Raw genomic sequence first — 13,242 nt, 5'->3', positions numbered from 1 at the left:
AAGAATATCTTAGTCCACAGTCTGTAAGTGATCAAAATATCTGAATAGACATTTCTTTATAGAACAAATGGAAGCAAGTAACAAACACGCAAAAAGTTGTTCAACATTGTGAACCATTCAGGAAATAAAAACTAAAACCACAATGAGCTGTCCTTTTATACCCACTAGGATAGACAGCCTTAATGGAAAGGGGCATTCGAAACAACTGTTGGAAAATAGGGAGATAGCTCAGAGGGGAAATGTGTTTGTTAGTGAGCCCGATGACCTGGTGGCCTGAGTGTGATCCTTGCAACATGTCAAAAAGCTCTATGAGGTGGTACACATCTGTAATCCCAGTGCCCTAAAAGTGAGGCAGGAAGTACAGACAGAGGAATTAGCCTGAAGCTTGTGATACAATGGTCTGCAGTACAGCATCAGAAACAATAAGAGAAGATGTTGCTTCAAAACAGGGTGAAACAAGAAAACTAATTCCAGAAAATGTGCCTTCTGATGTTCTTATGTAACCTGTGGTTCATAGATGCCCATTTTCATACACACACACACACACACACACACACACACACACACACACACACACACCATAAATAAATAAATAAATAAATAAATAAATAAATAAATAAATAAAATTTTTGTTAGTAACTTACTTCCAACACTTACCAGTAATTAAAAGTTTGCTCCATAAAAGGCAAACTAAAGGGAGACTAATTTTTCAATCAAACAAAACAATGAAAACATAAAATGTTGCAGCTGCTCTGAAAAACAATTTGTATAAAATGTTCTAAAATTATATTCATGTGGTGGCTATATAAATCTGTGAATATACAAAGAAACTATAGATTTGCAAACTGTTTTGAAATAGAACCATGCTGAGTAGCACAATCCAGCTTGCAAACCATGATCCTTTTGCTCAACCTCCAATATGCTTGCTTCGAATGGCCAGATTGTATAGTGAATGTGAGTATAGCTCTGTAATACTGTTCTGAGGGGAAATGGGTTCGATGAGTTCTTTAAGAAGCACTGCTTTTGGGCTAATATCCATTCATCATCTATGTCCTTTTGGGTATGTACTCACTGATAAGCTCAGAATACATACGATGCAACTCACAAACCATATGAAACTTAATAAGAAGGAAGCCAAAGTGTGGATGCCTCAAACCCACTTAGAAGGGAGAACAAAATAATCATGGAGGGCAGAAGGAGGGAGAGACCTGGGTGGGGAAGGAGAGGGGGAAGAAAAAAGGGGATGTGCAGGACCAGGCATGGGAAGAGATAGGAGAGAAGTCCAGGGAGCCAACAGAATGAGTAGAAATAAGTAGCAGCCGGGGGCGGGGAACTTGGGGTACCACTAGAAAGTCCCAGATGCCAGGGATTCAAGAGGCTCCCAGGATCCAGTGGGGACAATATTAGCCTAAATACCCAACATCAGGGAGATAGAACCTGAAGAGACCACCTCCAGCAGATAATCATGGTCCCCAGTGGACGGACAGAATCAACCATTCACCTAAAAAAATTTAACCCAGAATTATCACTGTCTAAAGGAAACGCAGGGACAAAAACGGAGCAGAGGCTGAAGGAAAGGCTGTCTAGAGATCTCCCCACCCTGCGATCCATTCCATCTGCAGTCACCAAACCCTGTCACTATTGCTGATGCCAAGATGTGCTTGCAGACAGGAGCCTGCTATGGTTTTGCTCTGCCAGCAACAGATGCAGATACTTAAGCCAACCATTGGACTGAGCCCTGGGACCCCAGTGGAAGAGTTAGGGGAAGGACTGAAGGAGATGACAACCCCATAGGAAGAACAACAGTTAACCAGACCACTCACAGCTCCCAGGGACCAAACCACCAACCAAAGAGTATACATGGTCTGGTCCATATGTAGCCGAGGACTGCCTTATCTGGCATCAGTGAGAGGGGAGGTGCTTGGTCCCGTGGAGGTTTGATGCCCCAGAGAAGAGAGATGCTAGAGGGATGAGGCGAAAATGAGTGGGTGGAGGGAACACCCTCTTAGAGGCAAAAGAGAGGGAGATGGGGGGTGGTTCTTGGAGGGAGACTGGGAAGGGGGAAAACATTTGAAATGTAAACAAATAAAATTATTCATAAAAAGCACCACATACTCAAATAGCTCCAAGTACAACTTGAGATTTGTGTCCACTCACGTTTCAATTTATATCAGCCAGTATCTGAATGACGCACTACTGTAAGTTGATCTGGGAAGAGCTTTCTGAAGTTTTCAACAGGAGATGCACAAGTAAGCGTGAGACTCACGTGTTTGCATTCTCTAAGAGGGATGGATGAAGGGTAAAGGATGGTTCTTATAGGACTACTTTGTACTGTGTACCTGCATTTGTAACAAATGAGAAGGAGCTTCAGAAGAGAAACCTAACTCCCTGGTCTCAAGGAATCTGTACCGCTGCTTGCAGAGTTCAAAGACAAGTTTTTTTTGTGAAGGTTACTCTCTCAGAGCTCCTGTGGGGAAACTTTTAGAGCTTGTCACTCACGTACGGTTAGCTTTGGCTGGAGATTTGACCCAAACCTAGAATTATCTGGAAAGAGGAAATCTCAACTGAAAACTTTCCCAGGCCGAATTGGCTGATGTCTGTGTGGCATTTTCTTAATTAAGAAATGATACAGAAGGGTCCAGCCCACTGTGGGCAGTGCCGTGCAGCTGAGTGAGCTGGAGAAAGCAGGGCCTCTGCGATTTCTGCTTCAGTTCCTGCCTCCAGGTTTTTGCCTTTAGCTCCTGTCCTGGATTCCCTCAGTGATGGAACATAACCTATTAACTAGATTAAACCCTTTCTCTTCAAAGTCACTTTTTGGTCAGAGCTAAACCAACTACGCACAAGATCTTACCTCTTATATTTTCAGTCGCTGTTGAAACGTTTATTGAACTCATATTGTTGTGTTTCAATATATACTGATACTAAATACTTTAGCTTTCTAAATTGATTTTTATCACATTTGCTTTATATTTCATCCTGTTTTGTTTTTGTTTTTGTGTTTTTTTTTTTTCTGTGCTGAGGAACTGGAGTTTCACACATATTGGGTAAATGGCCTTGTACTAGCTACAAACAAATAAATTAAAAGAGATGCATGCGCATGCATATATGTATATACATGTGGCCAAAATTTTTGCACATCCACCTTGGCTGAGCCTGATAAGAAAATAAACCACACATGTTCATCTTGTCTGATACTTGCTGTAGGTATGGGACTTAGTGATTGATGTTGGGAATATTGTATTGTTAATTTTCTTTCTCAGAAAGATATAATTTTAAAAAACAGCCAGATGTCTAAAATATATCTTTTGTGGGCAGAAAAATACTGGAAGCCTGAGGGAGGAGGCTGAGACACTTAGGCCAGCTGATTAGAAAGAAATTATAGTAAATCTCAAGTCTCCCTCGGGGGAGAACAGAGAGGACTGGCTGTCCTTGAGGCGGCAGCCTCTGTTCATTTCTAAGAAGCCCAGAGACAACAATTCTGGTTGTCAGAAGGCCACACAGTTTGCCTGCCAAAGTAATGTTCCTTCCATTAGTCGGAACATAACAAACTCTTGAAAATCAGAGCATCAGGAACACTGTGATCATCAGTGGGCATTTGGGGACTGGGATTTTCTTGCAGGGAAAAGATGACAGGGAGATATTTCTACCCATTGATTAAAAAAATAAAATAAAATAAAATAAAATAAAGACATCAAAACACTCTCCTGGGAGTGGGAAGCAGTTAGAAAGTCTTAGGGCCGAACGACAGATCAGTTTGTAGTCACACGGGATACATATGGGGAAACTGAGGCCCATGATATTAAATAACTTGGTTGTGATAGTTAATGCAGAAATACGTTCAGAAGCCAACTCCCCTTACTTCAGGCTAATGTCTTTTGTATTTCACAAGTGTTCTGGAGCTGGGTCCAGTGGTTACTGGTTTTCGTTATAAATCAAATGAGTCTATAATTGCATTGCTGATAGCCTTTCAGATGCAGAATTCTGTGTTATGCAACTGTGGCAAAAAAAATAATGTTGAAAACATCACTGTGGGATTTTTTATTATTATTACATATTTTGCTCAATTACATTTCCAATGCTATCCCAAATCCCCCACATCCTCCCCCTCCACTCCCCTACCCACTCACTCCCACTTTTTGGCCCCAGCATTCCCCTGTACTGGGGCATATAAACTTTGCCTATCCAATGGGCATCTCTTTCCAGTAATGGCCAACTAGGCCATCTTTTAATACATATGCAGCTAGAGTCAAGAGCTCCGGGGTAATGGTTAGTTCATACTGTTGTTGCACCTACAGGGTTACAGATCTCTTTAGCTCCTTGGATACTTTCTCTAGCTCCTCCATTGGGGGCCCTGTGATCCATCCAATAGCTGACTGTGAGCATCCACTTCTGTGTTTGCTAGGCCCCGGCCTAGTCTCACAAGAGACAGCTATATCAAAGTCCCTGGAACAAACGCTTGCTAGTGTATGCAATGGTGTCATCTTTGGAGGCTAATTATGGGATGGATCCATGGATATGGCAGTCTCTAGATGGCCCATCCTTTTGTCTCAGCTCCAAACTTTGTCTCTGTAACTCCTTCAATGGGTGATTGTTTCCAATTCTAAGAAGGGGCAAAGTGTCCACACTTTGGTCTTCGTTCTTCTTCAGTTTCATGTGTTTTGCAAATTGTACCTTATATCTCACTATACTAAGTTTCTGGGCTAATATCCACTTATCAGTGAGTAAATATCATTTGAGTTCTTTTGTGATTGTGGTACCTCACTCAGGATGATGCCCTCCAGGTCCAACCATTTGCCTAGGAATTTCATAAATTCATTCTTTTTAATAGCTGAGTAGTACTCCATTGTGTAAATGTACCACATTTTTTGTATCCATTCCTCTGTTGAAGGGCATCTGGGTTCTTTCCAGCTTCTGGCTATTATAAGTAAGACTGCTATGAACATAGTGGAGCATGTGTCCTTCTTATCCGTTGGGACATCTTCTGGATATATGCCCAGGAGAGGTATTGCGGGATCCTCCGGTAGAACTATGTCCAATTTTCTGAGGAACCGCCAGACTGATTTCCAGAGTGGTTGTACAAGCTTGCAATCCCACCAACAATGGAGGAGTGTGCCTCTTTCTCCACATCCACGCCAGCATCTGCTGTCACCTGAATTTTTGATCTTAGCCATTCTGACTGGTGTGAGGTGGAATCTCAGGGTTGTTTTGATTTGCATTTCTCTGATGATTAAGGATGTTGAACATTTTTTTCAGGTGCTTCTCAGCCATTCGGTATTCCTCAGGTAAGAATTCTTTGTTTAGCTCTGAGCCCCATCTTTTAAGGGGGTTATTTGATTTTCTGGAGTTCACCCTCTTGAGTTCTTTATATATATTGGATATTAGTCCCCTATGTGATTTAAGATAGGTAAAGATCCTTTCCCAATCTGTTGGTGGCCTTTTTGTCTTATTGACAGTGTCTTTTGCCTTACAGAAGCTTTGGAGTTTCATGAGGTCCCATTTGTTGATTCTCGATCTTACAGCACCAGCCATTGCTGTTCTATTCAGGAATTTTCCCCTGTGCCCATATCTTCGAGGCTTTTTCCCACTTTCTCCTCTATAGTTTCAGTGTCTCTGGTTTTATGTGAAGTTCCTTGATCCACTTAGATTTGACCTTAGTACAAGGAGATAAGAATGGATCAATTCACATTCTTCTACATGATAACCACAAGTTGTGCTAGCACCATTTGTTGAAAATGCTGTCTTTCTTCCACTGGATGGATTTAGCTCCCTTTTCAAAGATCAAGTGACCATAGGTGTGTGGGTTCAATTCTGGGTCTTCAATTATATTCCATTGGTCTACTTCTCTGTCACTATACCAGTACCATGCAGTTTTTATCACAATTGCTCTGTAGTAAAGCTTTAGGTCCGGCATGGTGATTCCACCAGAGGTTCTTTTATCCTTGAGAAGAGTTTTTGCTATCCTAGGTTTTTTGTTATTCCAGATGAATTTGCAGATTGCTCTTTCTAATTCGTTGAAGAATTGAGTTGGAATTTTGATGGGAATTGCATTGAATCTGTATATTGCTTTTGGCAAGATAGCCATTTTTATAATGTTGATCCTGCCAATCCATGAGCATGGGAGATCTTTCCATCTTCTGAGATCTTTAATTTCTTTCTTCAGAGACTTGAAGTTTTTATCATACAGATCTTTAACTTCCTTAGTTAGAGTCACACCAAGATATTTTATGTTATTTGTGACTATTGAGAAGGGTGTTGTTTCCCTAATTTCTTTCTCAGCCTGTTTATTCTTTGTGTAGAAAAAGGCCATTGACTTGTTTGAGTTAAATTTATATCCAGCTACTTCACCGAAGCTGTTTATCAGGTTTAGAAGTTCTCTGGTGGAATTTTTAGGGTCACTTATATATATACTATCATATCATCTGGAAAAAGTGATATTTTGACTTCTTCCTTTCCAGTTTGTATCCCCTTGATCTCCTTTTGTTGTCTAATTGCTCTGGCTAGAACTTCAAGCACTATGTTGAAGAGGTAAGGAGAAAGTGGGCAGCCTTATCTAGTCCCTGATTTTAGTGGGATTGCTTGAAGCTTCTCACCATTTACTTTGATGTTGGTTACTGGTTTGCTGTAGATTGCTTTTATCATGTTTAGGTATGGGCCTTGAATTCCTGATTTTTCCAAGACTTTTATCATGAGTGGGTGTTGAATCTTGTCGAATGCTTTTTCTGCATTTAACGAGACGATCATGTGGTTTTTGTCTTTGCGTTTGTTTATATAATGGATTACATTGATGGATTTTCATATGTTAAACCATTCCTGCATCCCTGGAATAAAACCTACTTGGTCAGGATGGATGATTGCTTTAATGTGTTTTTGGATTCAGTTAGGGAGAATTTTATTGAGTATTTTTGCATTGATATTCATAAGGGAAATTGGTCTGAAGTTCTCTATCTTTGTTGGATCTTTCTGTGGTTTAGGTATCAGAGTAATTGTGGCTTCATAGAATGAGTTGGGTAGATTTCCCTCTACTTCTATTTTGTGGAATAGTTTGTGCAGAACTGGAATTAGAATTCTTTGAAGGTCTGGTAGAACTCTGCACTAAACCCATCTATCTGGTCCTGGGCTTTTTTTGGCTGTGAAACTATTAATGACTGCTTCTATTTCTTTAGGGGATATGGGACTGTACTCTACAAATCTTGGGTGAAATTTCTTTCTTTTTTTCTAGAGCTTTTAGATGTGTTGTCAAGCTGCTAGTATGTGCTCTCTCCAGTTTCTTCTTGGAGGCACTCAGAGCTATGAGTTTCCCTCTTAGAAATGCTTTCATTGTGTCCCATAGGTTTGGGTATGTTGTGGCTTCATTTTCATTAAACTCTAAAAAGTCTTTAATTTCTTTCTTTATTCCTTTCTTGACCAAGGTATCATTGAGAAGAGTGTTTTTCAGTTTCCACGTGAATGTTGGCTTTCCCTTATTTATGTTGTTATTGAAGATTAGCCTTACGCCATGGTGGTCTGATAGGATGCATGGGACAATTTCAATATTTTTGTATCTGTTGAGGCCTGTTTTGTGATCAATTATATGGTCAATTTTGGAGAAGGTCCCGTGAGGTGCTGAGAAGAAGGTATATCCTTTTGTTTTAGGATAAAATGTTCTGTAGATATATGTCAGATCCATTTGTTTCATAACTTCTGTTAGTTTCACTCTGTCCCTGTTTAGTTTCTGTTTCCATGATCTGTCCATTGATGAAAGTGGTGTGTTGACGTCTCCCACTATTATTGTGTGAGGTGCAATGTGTGCTTTGAGGTTTACTAAAGTGTCTTTAATGAATGTGGCTTCCCTTGCATTTGGAGCATTGATATTCAGAATTGAGAGTTCTTCTTGGAGGATTTTACCTTTGATGAGTATGAAGTGTCCCTCCTTGTCTTTTTTGATAACTTTGGGTTGGAAGTCGATTTTATTAGATATTAGAATGGCTACTCCAGCTTGTTTCTTCAGACCATTTGCTTGGAAAATTGTTTTCCAGCCTTTCACTCTGAGGTAGTGTCTGTCTTTTTCCCTGAGATGGGTTTCCTGTAAGCAGCAGAATGTTGGGTCCTGTTTGTGTAGCCAGTCTGTTAGTCTATGTCTTTTTATTGGGGAATTGAGTCCATTGATATTAAGAGATATTAAGGAAAATTAATTGTTGCTTCCTTTTATTTTTGTTGTTAGAGTTGGCATTCTGTTCTTGTGGCTGTCTTCTTTTGGTTTGTTGAGGGATTACTTTCTTGCTTTTTCTAGGGCGTGATTTCCGTCCTTGTATTGGTTTTTTTCTGTTATTATCCTTTGAAGGGCTGGATTTTTGGAAAATAAAGTGTGAATTTGGTTTTGTCGTGAAATACTTTGGTTTCTCCATCTATGGTAATTGAGAGTTTGGCCGGGTATAGTAGCCTGGGCTGGCATTTGGGCTCTCTTAGGGTCTGCATAACATCTGTCCAGGCTCTTCTGGCTTTCATAGTTTCTGGTGAAAAATCTGGTATAATTCTGATAGTCCTTCCTTTATATGTTACTTGACCTTTCTCCCTTACTGCTTTCAATATTCTCTCTTTATTTAGTGCATTTGTTGTTCTGATTATTATGTGTCGGGAGGAATTTCTTTTCTGGTCCAGTCTATTTGAAGTTCTGTAGGCTTCTTGTATGTTCATGGGCATGTCATTCTTTAGGTTTGGGAAGTTTTCTTCTATAATTTTGTTGAAGATATTTGATGGCCCTTTAAGTTGAAAATCTTCATTCTCATCAACTCCTATTATCCGTAGGTTTGGTCTTCTCATTGTGTCCTGGATTTCCTGGATGTTTTGAGTTAGGATCTTTTGGTGTTTTGTATTATCTTTGATTGTTGTGCCCATGTTCTCTATGGAATCTTCTGCACCTGAGATTCTCTCTTCCATCTCTTGTATTCTGTTGCTGATGCTCGAATCTATGGTTCCAGATTTCTTTCCTAGGGTTTCTATCTCCAGCGTTGCCTCACTTTGGGTTTTCTTCATTGTGTCTACTTCCCTTTTTAGGTTTAGTATGGTTTTGTTCATTTCCATCACCTGTTTGGATGTGTTTTCCTGTTTTTCTATAAGGACTTCTACCTGTTTGGTTGTGTTTTCCTGTTTTTCTTTAAGGACTTGTAACTCTTTAGCAGTGTTCTCCTGTATTTCTTTAAGTGAGTTATTAAAGTCCTTCTTGATGTCCTCTACCATCATCATGAGATATGATTTTAAATCCGGGTCTATGTTTTCGGGTGTGTTGGGGTGCCCAGGACTAGGTGGGGTGGGAGTGCTGCGTTCTGATGATGGTGAGTGGTCTTGATTTCTGTTAGTAAGATTCTTATTTTTGCCTTTCGCCATCTGATATTCTCTGGAGCTAGTTGTTATAGTTGTCTCTGGTTAGAGCTTGTTCCTCAGGTGATTATGTTAGCCTTTATCAGCAGACCTGGGAGACTGCTCTATCCTTAGTTTCAGTGGTCAGAGTACTCTCTGTAGGCAAGCTCTCCTCTTGCAGGGAAGGTGCCCAGATATCTGGTGTTTGAACCTGCCTCCTGACAGAAGTTGTGTTCCACTCATCAGAGGTCTTAGGATCCCTGACGGATCCTGTGTGGTTCCTTGCTGGTGTCCAGAGACTCCCTGGGCCAGGGACCCTGGTGCTGCAGTGGGCCAGAAGGGCAGGATTTTTTTTAAATTAAATTTTAAGACTTAGAAACTTCATTTTGCACTTGTGCACAGTGGCATGCTATGGCATACACGTGTGAGTCAGAGGACAAGTTTAAGGGTTCACTTTGCTCTTCCTCTGTTTTTGAGACTGGGTCTTTCTTGTTGGTTATTCTGCATTGCAAACTCCAAAGTATTTGGCTTGTAACCATATAGCAGTCTCCTGCCTCTGACATACCCAAATCTTACATGTGTTCTCAGGGTCTAAACTCAGGTGACCAGGCTTGGGCAGCAATTACTTTTACACACTGAGTCATTTCTCCAGTCCAAGATGAGTTAAATGTTTTAAAATTCCAGTATCAAGCAATAGAACCTGACAGCTAATTGGTGTCCTGACCCCAAATTAAAGCAGTGGGTTCATCATGGGAATAGAGGACAAGGAAGATTATCTTTATAAATTTTCTCTTATGTTTCAAACTGAGGTTCAGTTACTTTTCCTTTGACTCCTTTTATAGTCTTTAAATTATTTGAAAACATAGGCACAACTTAAAGATTTTAGATCCCCTTGCTAAACTGTAGGTGCCCTCCTGAAATAGCAACATGAGGATTTTTGAGTCCCAGTCAACAAGGGCTGCCAGGTCTCAGATTTCTTTCATAGTTTCTCTAAGGGGTGCTGCTGTGAGGTTATAGAAACAAATTTGGTGGATAAATCTCTCCTTGAGTTCTAGTCCCACCATTCACAACTTGGCATACTTAATTAAACCTCCTGAAGTTCACTTTCTCATTTTTAAGGTAAGACCAGAAGGTTGTTCTGTCTGAGAAGCAATGACCTATCCATAAATCATAATGTCTATGGGAGGGAATCTCAGGCCACAATGACACACATCTTATTCTACATCTTCACTTGGTCATAATAATTCTTTATTTCTATGACTGCTTAGCTCCTCTTACTCCCTTTTTTCTCCCCCCATCCCTCCTTTCTTTCTTCTTGTTTCTGTTTAGAATACTTAAATATCAGAATTGAACAAAACAAAACAATCCTCACAACCTTGTTGTTAGGAGAGGAGGAGGGGGAGGGGATTTTTTTCTTCCTTAGACAGGAAAAGTAGAGAAGGAAGCAGTCATTAGATAGCAGCAGAGAGGGAGGGGGGAGAGAGAAAGAAGAAAGAAGAAGGAGGAGGAGGAGGAGGAGGAGGGAGAGAGAAAGGGAGGGAAGGAGAGAGAGAGTGAAACTAGGTGGGAGAGGGAGAAAGAACTATGGGAGTGGGGGACAACAGAAGGCACACGCTTCCCAGTAGGAACTCTAACTCTTTGCCACATGATTAACTACATGATCAAGCTAGGCTTAGGTATTGATGAAGATGAAGTGACATTGGAGGAGCCCAGTGCTGTTCCTAATGAGAGTCTCCCACTTGAAGGTGATGAGGAGATCTCTCTCTGTCTCTCTGTCTGTTTCTGTCTCTTTCTCTCTATCTCTTTGTCTCTCTCTGCTCCTCTCTCCCTCCCTCCTTCCCCCCATTTTCTTCTCCCATCCTCCCTCCATTATTTACCCTGTCCTACCCTCTCGTGCCAAAACCAGATGGATTTTCCTTTTGGGATGTTGGCTTATAAATACAACCATAAGCAATGTTCTCTTTTTCCTGATCAATTTCTTCAGTGATCCGAACAGCATTCAACAGCGAGTTGCTTACTTTTCATGACTTTGTGTACTTTCTATAGTTCTATTGTTGACATACCTCCCACTATTTCCAAGATACCCTTTCTTTCCAAAATTATAAAAAGATGTTACATACCCAGTGCCCATCAGCTGCACACTAGGGATGGGAGTGTATATCCGTGTGCACACTGGCTTTGTCCTCCCACAGTTCCTTTCATCTGAATTGTCTCCACAGTCATTCTCTCCATTGCATTCTAACTTGCTGGGAATACAGCGCCCTGGTCAAGAAAGCACACCACAGCATCACCAATGTGTTATTACTCAGGAAAGCATTTATTCAGGTGAGACACAAATGTTTAAAATGTCAAGAGAATGTTGTGGGTAAGGTATAAGGGATATATGAAGTGAAGTGATAAACTGATATCACCTTTAGGGCTTGAGTGTCTAAGAGTTACTATAAGATTATTTAGTTGCATTTGGTATATTTTCAAGAAGAGAATTTTCTTCTTTTTCTCCAAAGAGAATTTTAAAATTACATTCTAGTGAGCTTTCTACAGAGATATTGGTTTGAAGAAAGTTAGTAGTAACAGGTCCAGAATTTTGTTTTGATTTCTAGGTAGAGTCTACATTATTTTTGTTTTAAAACAATTACTTTTGGAATCTACTTGTGCAAACAATACATCTCCAAATCTCTAAAAGTTTATGTTGCGTGGAAGAAGCCAGACATCTAATCTTCATCTCATATACATCTTCCTGGAGACTACCAGTTTGAGAAGCTGTGTCAAGTGATTCCCTTACACTGTGTACCACCAATTAGACTAAATCATGCTCGGCATGGGGACTTGAGTATTTGCTGAATTAAATTTCTTATTACTACAAAGGACTTCTGCAAACACTTAGTTTCACTGAGTTTGGTTAATAATTTCTAGTTAGAAGGCATATTCAAAATTAACTGTCTTCTTTAGATGATTCAAGACCTTATCTTATGTTCAGACAGCTATTATAATCATGGCTATGATCATAATCATACAGAACTAAAAGATGGGATTGGATTTCTGTCAATTTTAAGATATAGACCAGAAGAAGTTACTTTTATGAAACTGTACATTATAGTGTAATGTATAAAGTCTAGGGTTTTGTTTTTATGTATTTTTAATCTTGTTTTTGCTAAAGAGAAAAGAACAGGTTATTTAATTTGAAACAGAGGGGCGTGCCATTCTGACTTATGATGCATTTTTAAAGTACTGCTCTTGGTGCTAACATATTGAAGAAAAAAATCCAGTTTGGGGTAGTGTTTCCTTTTAGAGAGGCATTATATTTTCTTAGCTAGCTCTAAGGATACTCATGGAAAACACATGTTTTTGTTTGTTTGTTTTTGTTTTTTTTAACCATGCTTTGACACTTCCAGATATTGGAAGGGATATGTCAACAAGTGCTGAGATGAAAGAAGCAAAATACCTTTGGAGTAGTGTTCAGTAATAGAGGACAAGGGTTACATAGGCAAGGTGGGACACAGCTGAGAATGACCGTAGGCAATACCATCTCAACGGAATAAGAAGCAGGAAGGAGGTGACATTATGAGCTATGAGTGAAGCCTATACCAAAGTGGGGGATGGAAAGTTGAAGAGCAGTTTGAATGCTGCAGAATTTATTAAGGTCAGTGAATACATATGCAGTAGTCCTCCTTACCTGTGAGGGACAATTCACAAGACTGTTCCATGTCTAAGACTTTAGGGAGCACAAAGTCCTGTAATTCATGTCTTAAGTTTCCATCATACATTTTGTCCCAAACCCCTGTAGTTTGAGATGAGACAGCTATGCTAGTCTAGTTTATTTTCCCTTCTTTACAAGTGCACAGACACTAGCTTTTTTCCTACCCTGGGTCTTAGCCTCCTCAGTATACATTTTCTTAAGTTCTTTAA

At 40.0% G+C, this 13,242-nt stretch overlaps 1 protein-coding gene across 4 annotated transcripts in view; it reads right to left on the bottom strand.

Moving 5' to 3' along the window:
- Positions 1 to 13,242, bottom strand: part of C6 (complement component 6) — a 76,979-nt gene that overhangs the window by 52,689 nt on the left and 11,048 nt on the right. For all 4 annotated transcript variants that reach the window (XM_006519959.3, XM_006519958.1, XM_006519957.3 and 1 more), the window contains exon 5: positions 11,457 to 11,598. In XM_006519959.3, the coding sequence (XP_006520022.1) occupies positions 11,457 to 11,598 (142 nt within the window). The remainder of the gene's footprint in view (positions 1 to 11,456; positions 11,599 to 13,242) is intronic.

Source organism: Mus musculus, chromosome 15, assembly GCF_000001635.26.
Source record: "Mus musculus strain C57BL/6J chromosome 15, GRCm38.p6 C57BL/6J".
Taxonomy (NCBI): Eukaryota; Metazoa; Chordata; class Mammalia; order Rodentia; family Muridae; genus Mus; species Mus musculus.
This window is presented reverse-complemented; position numbering and strand designations above follow the sequence as displayed.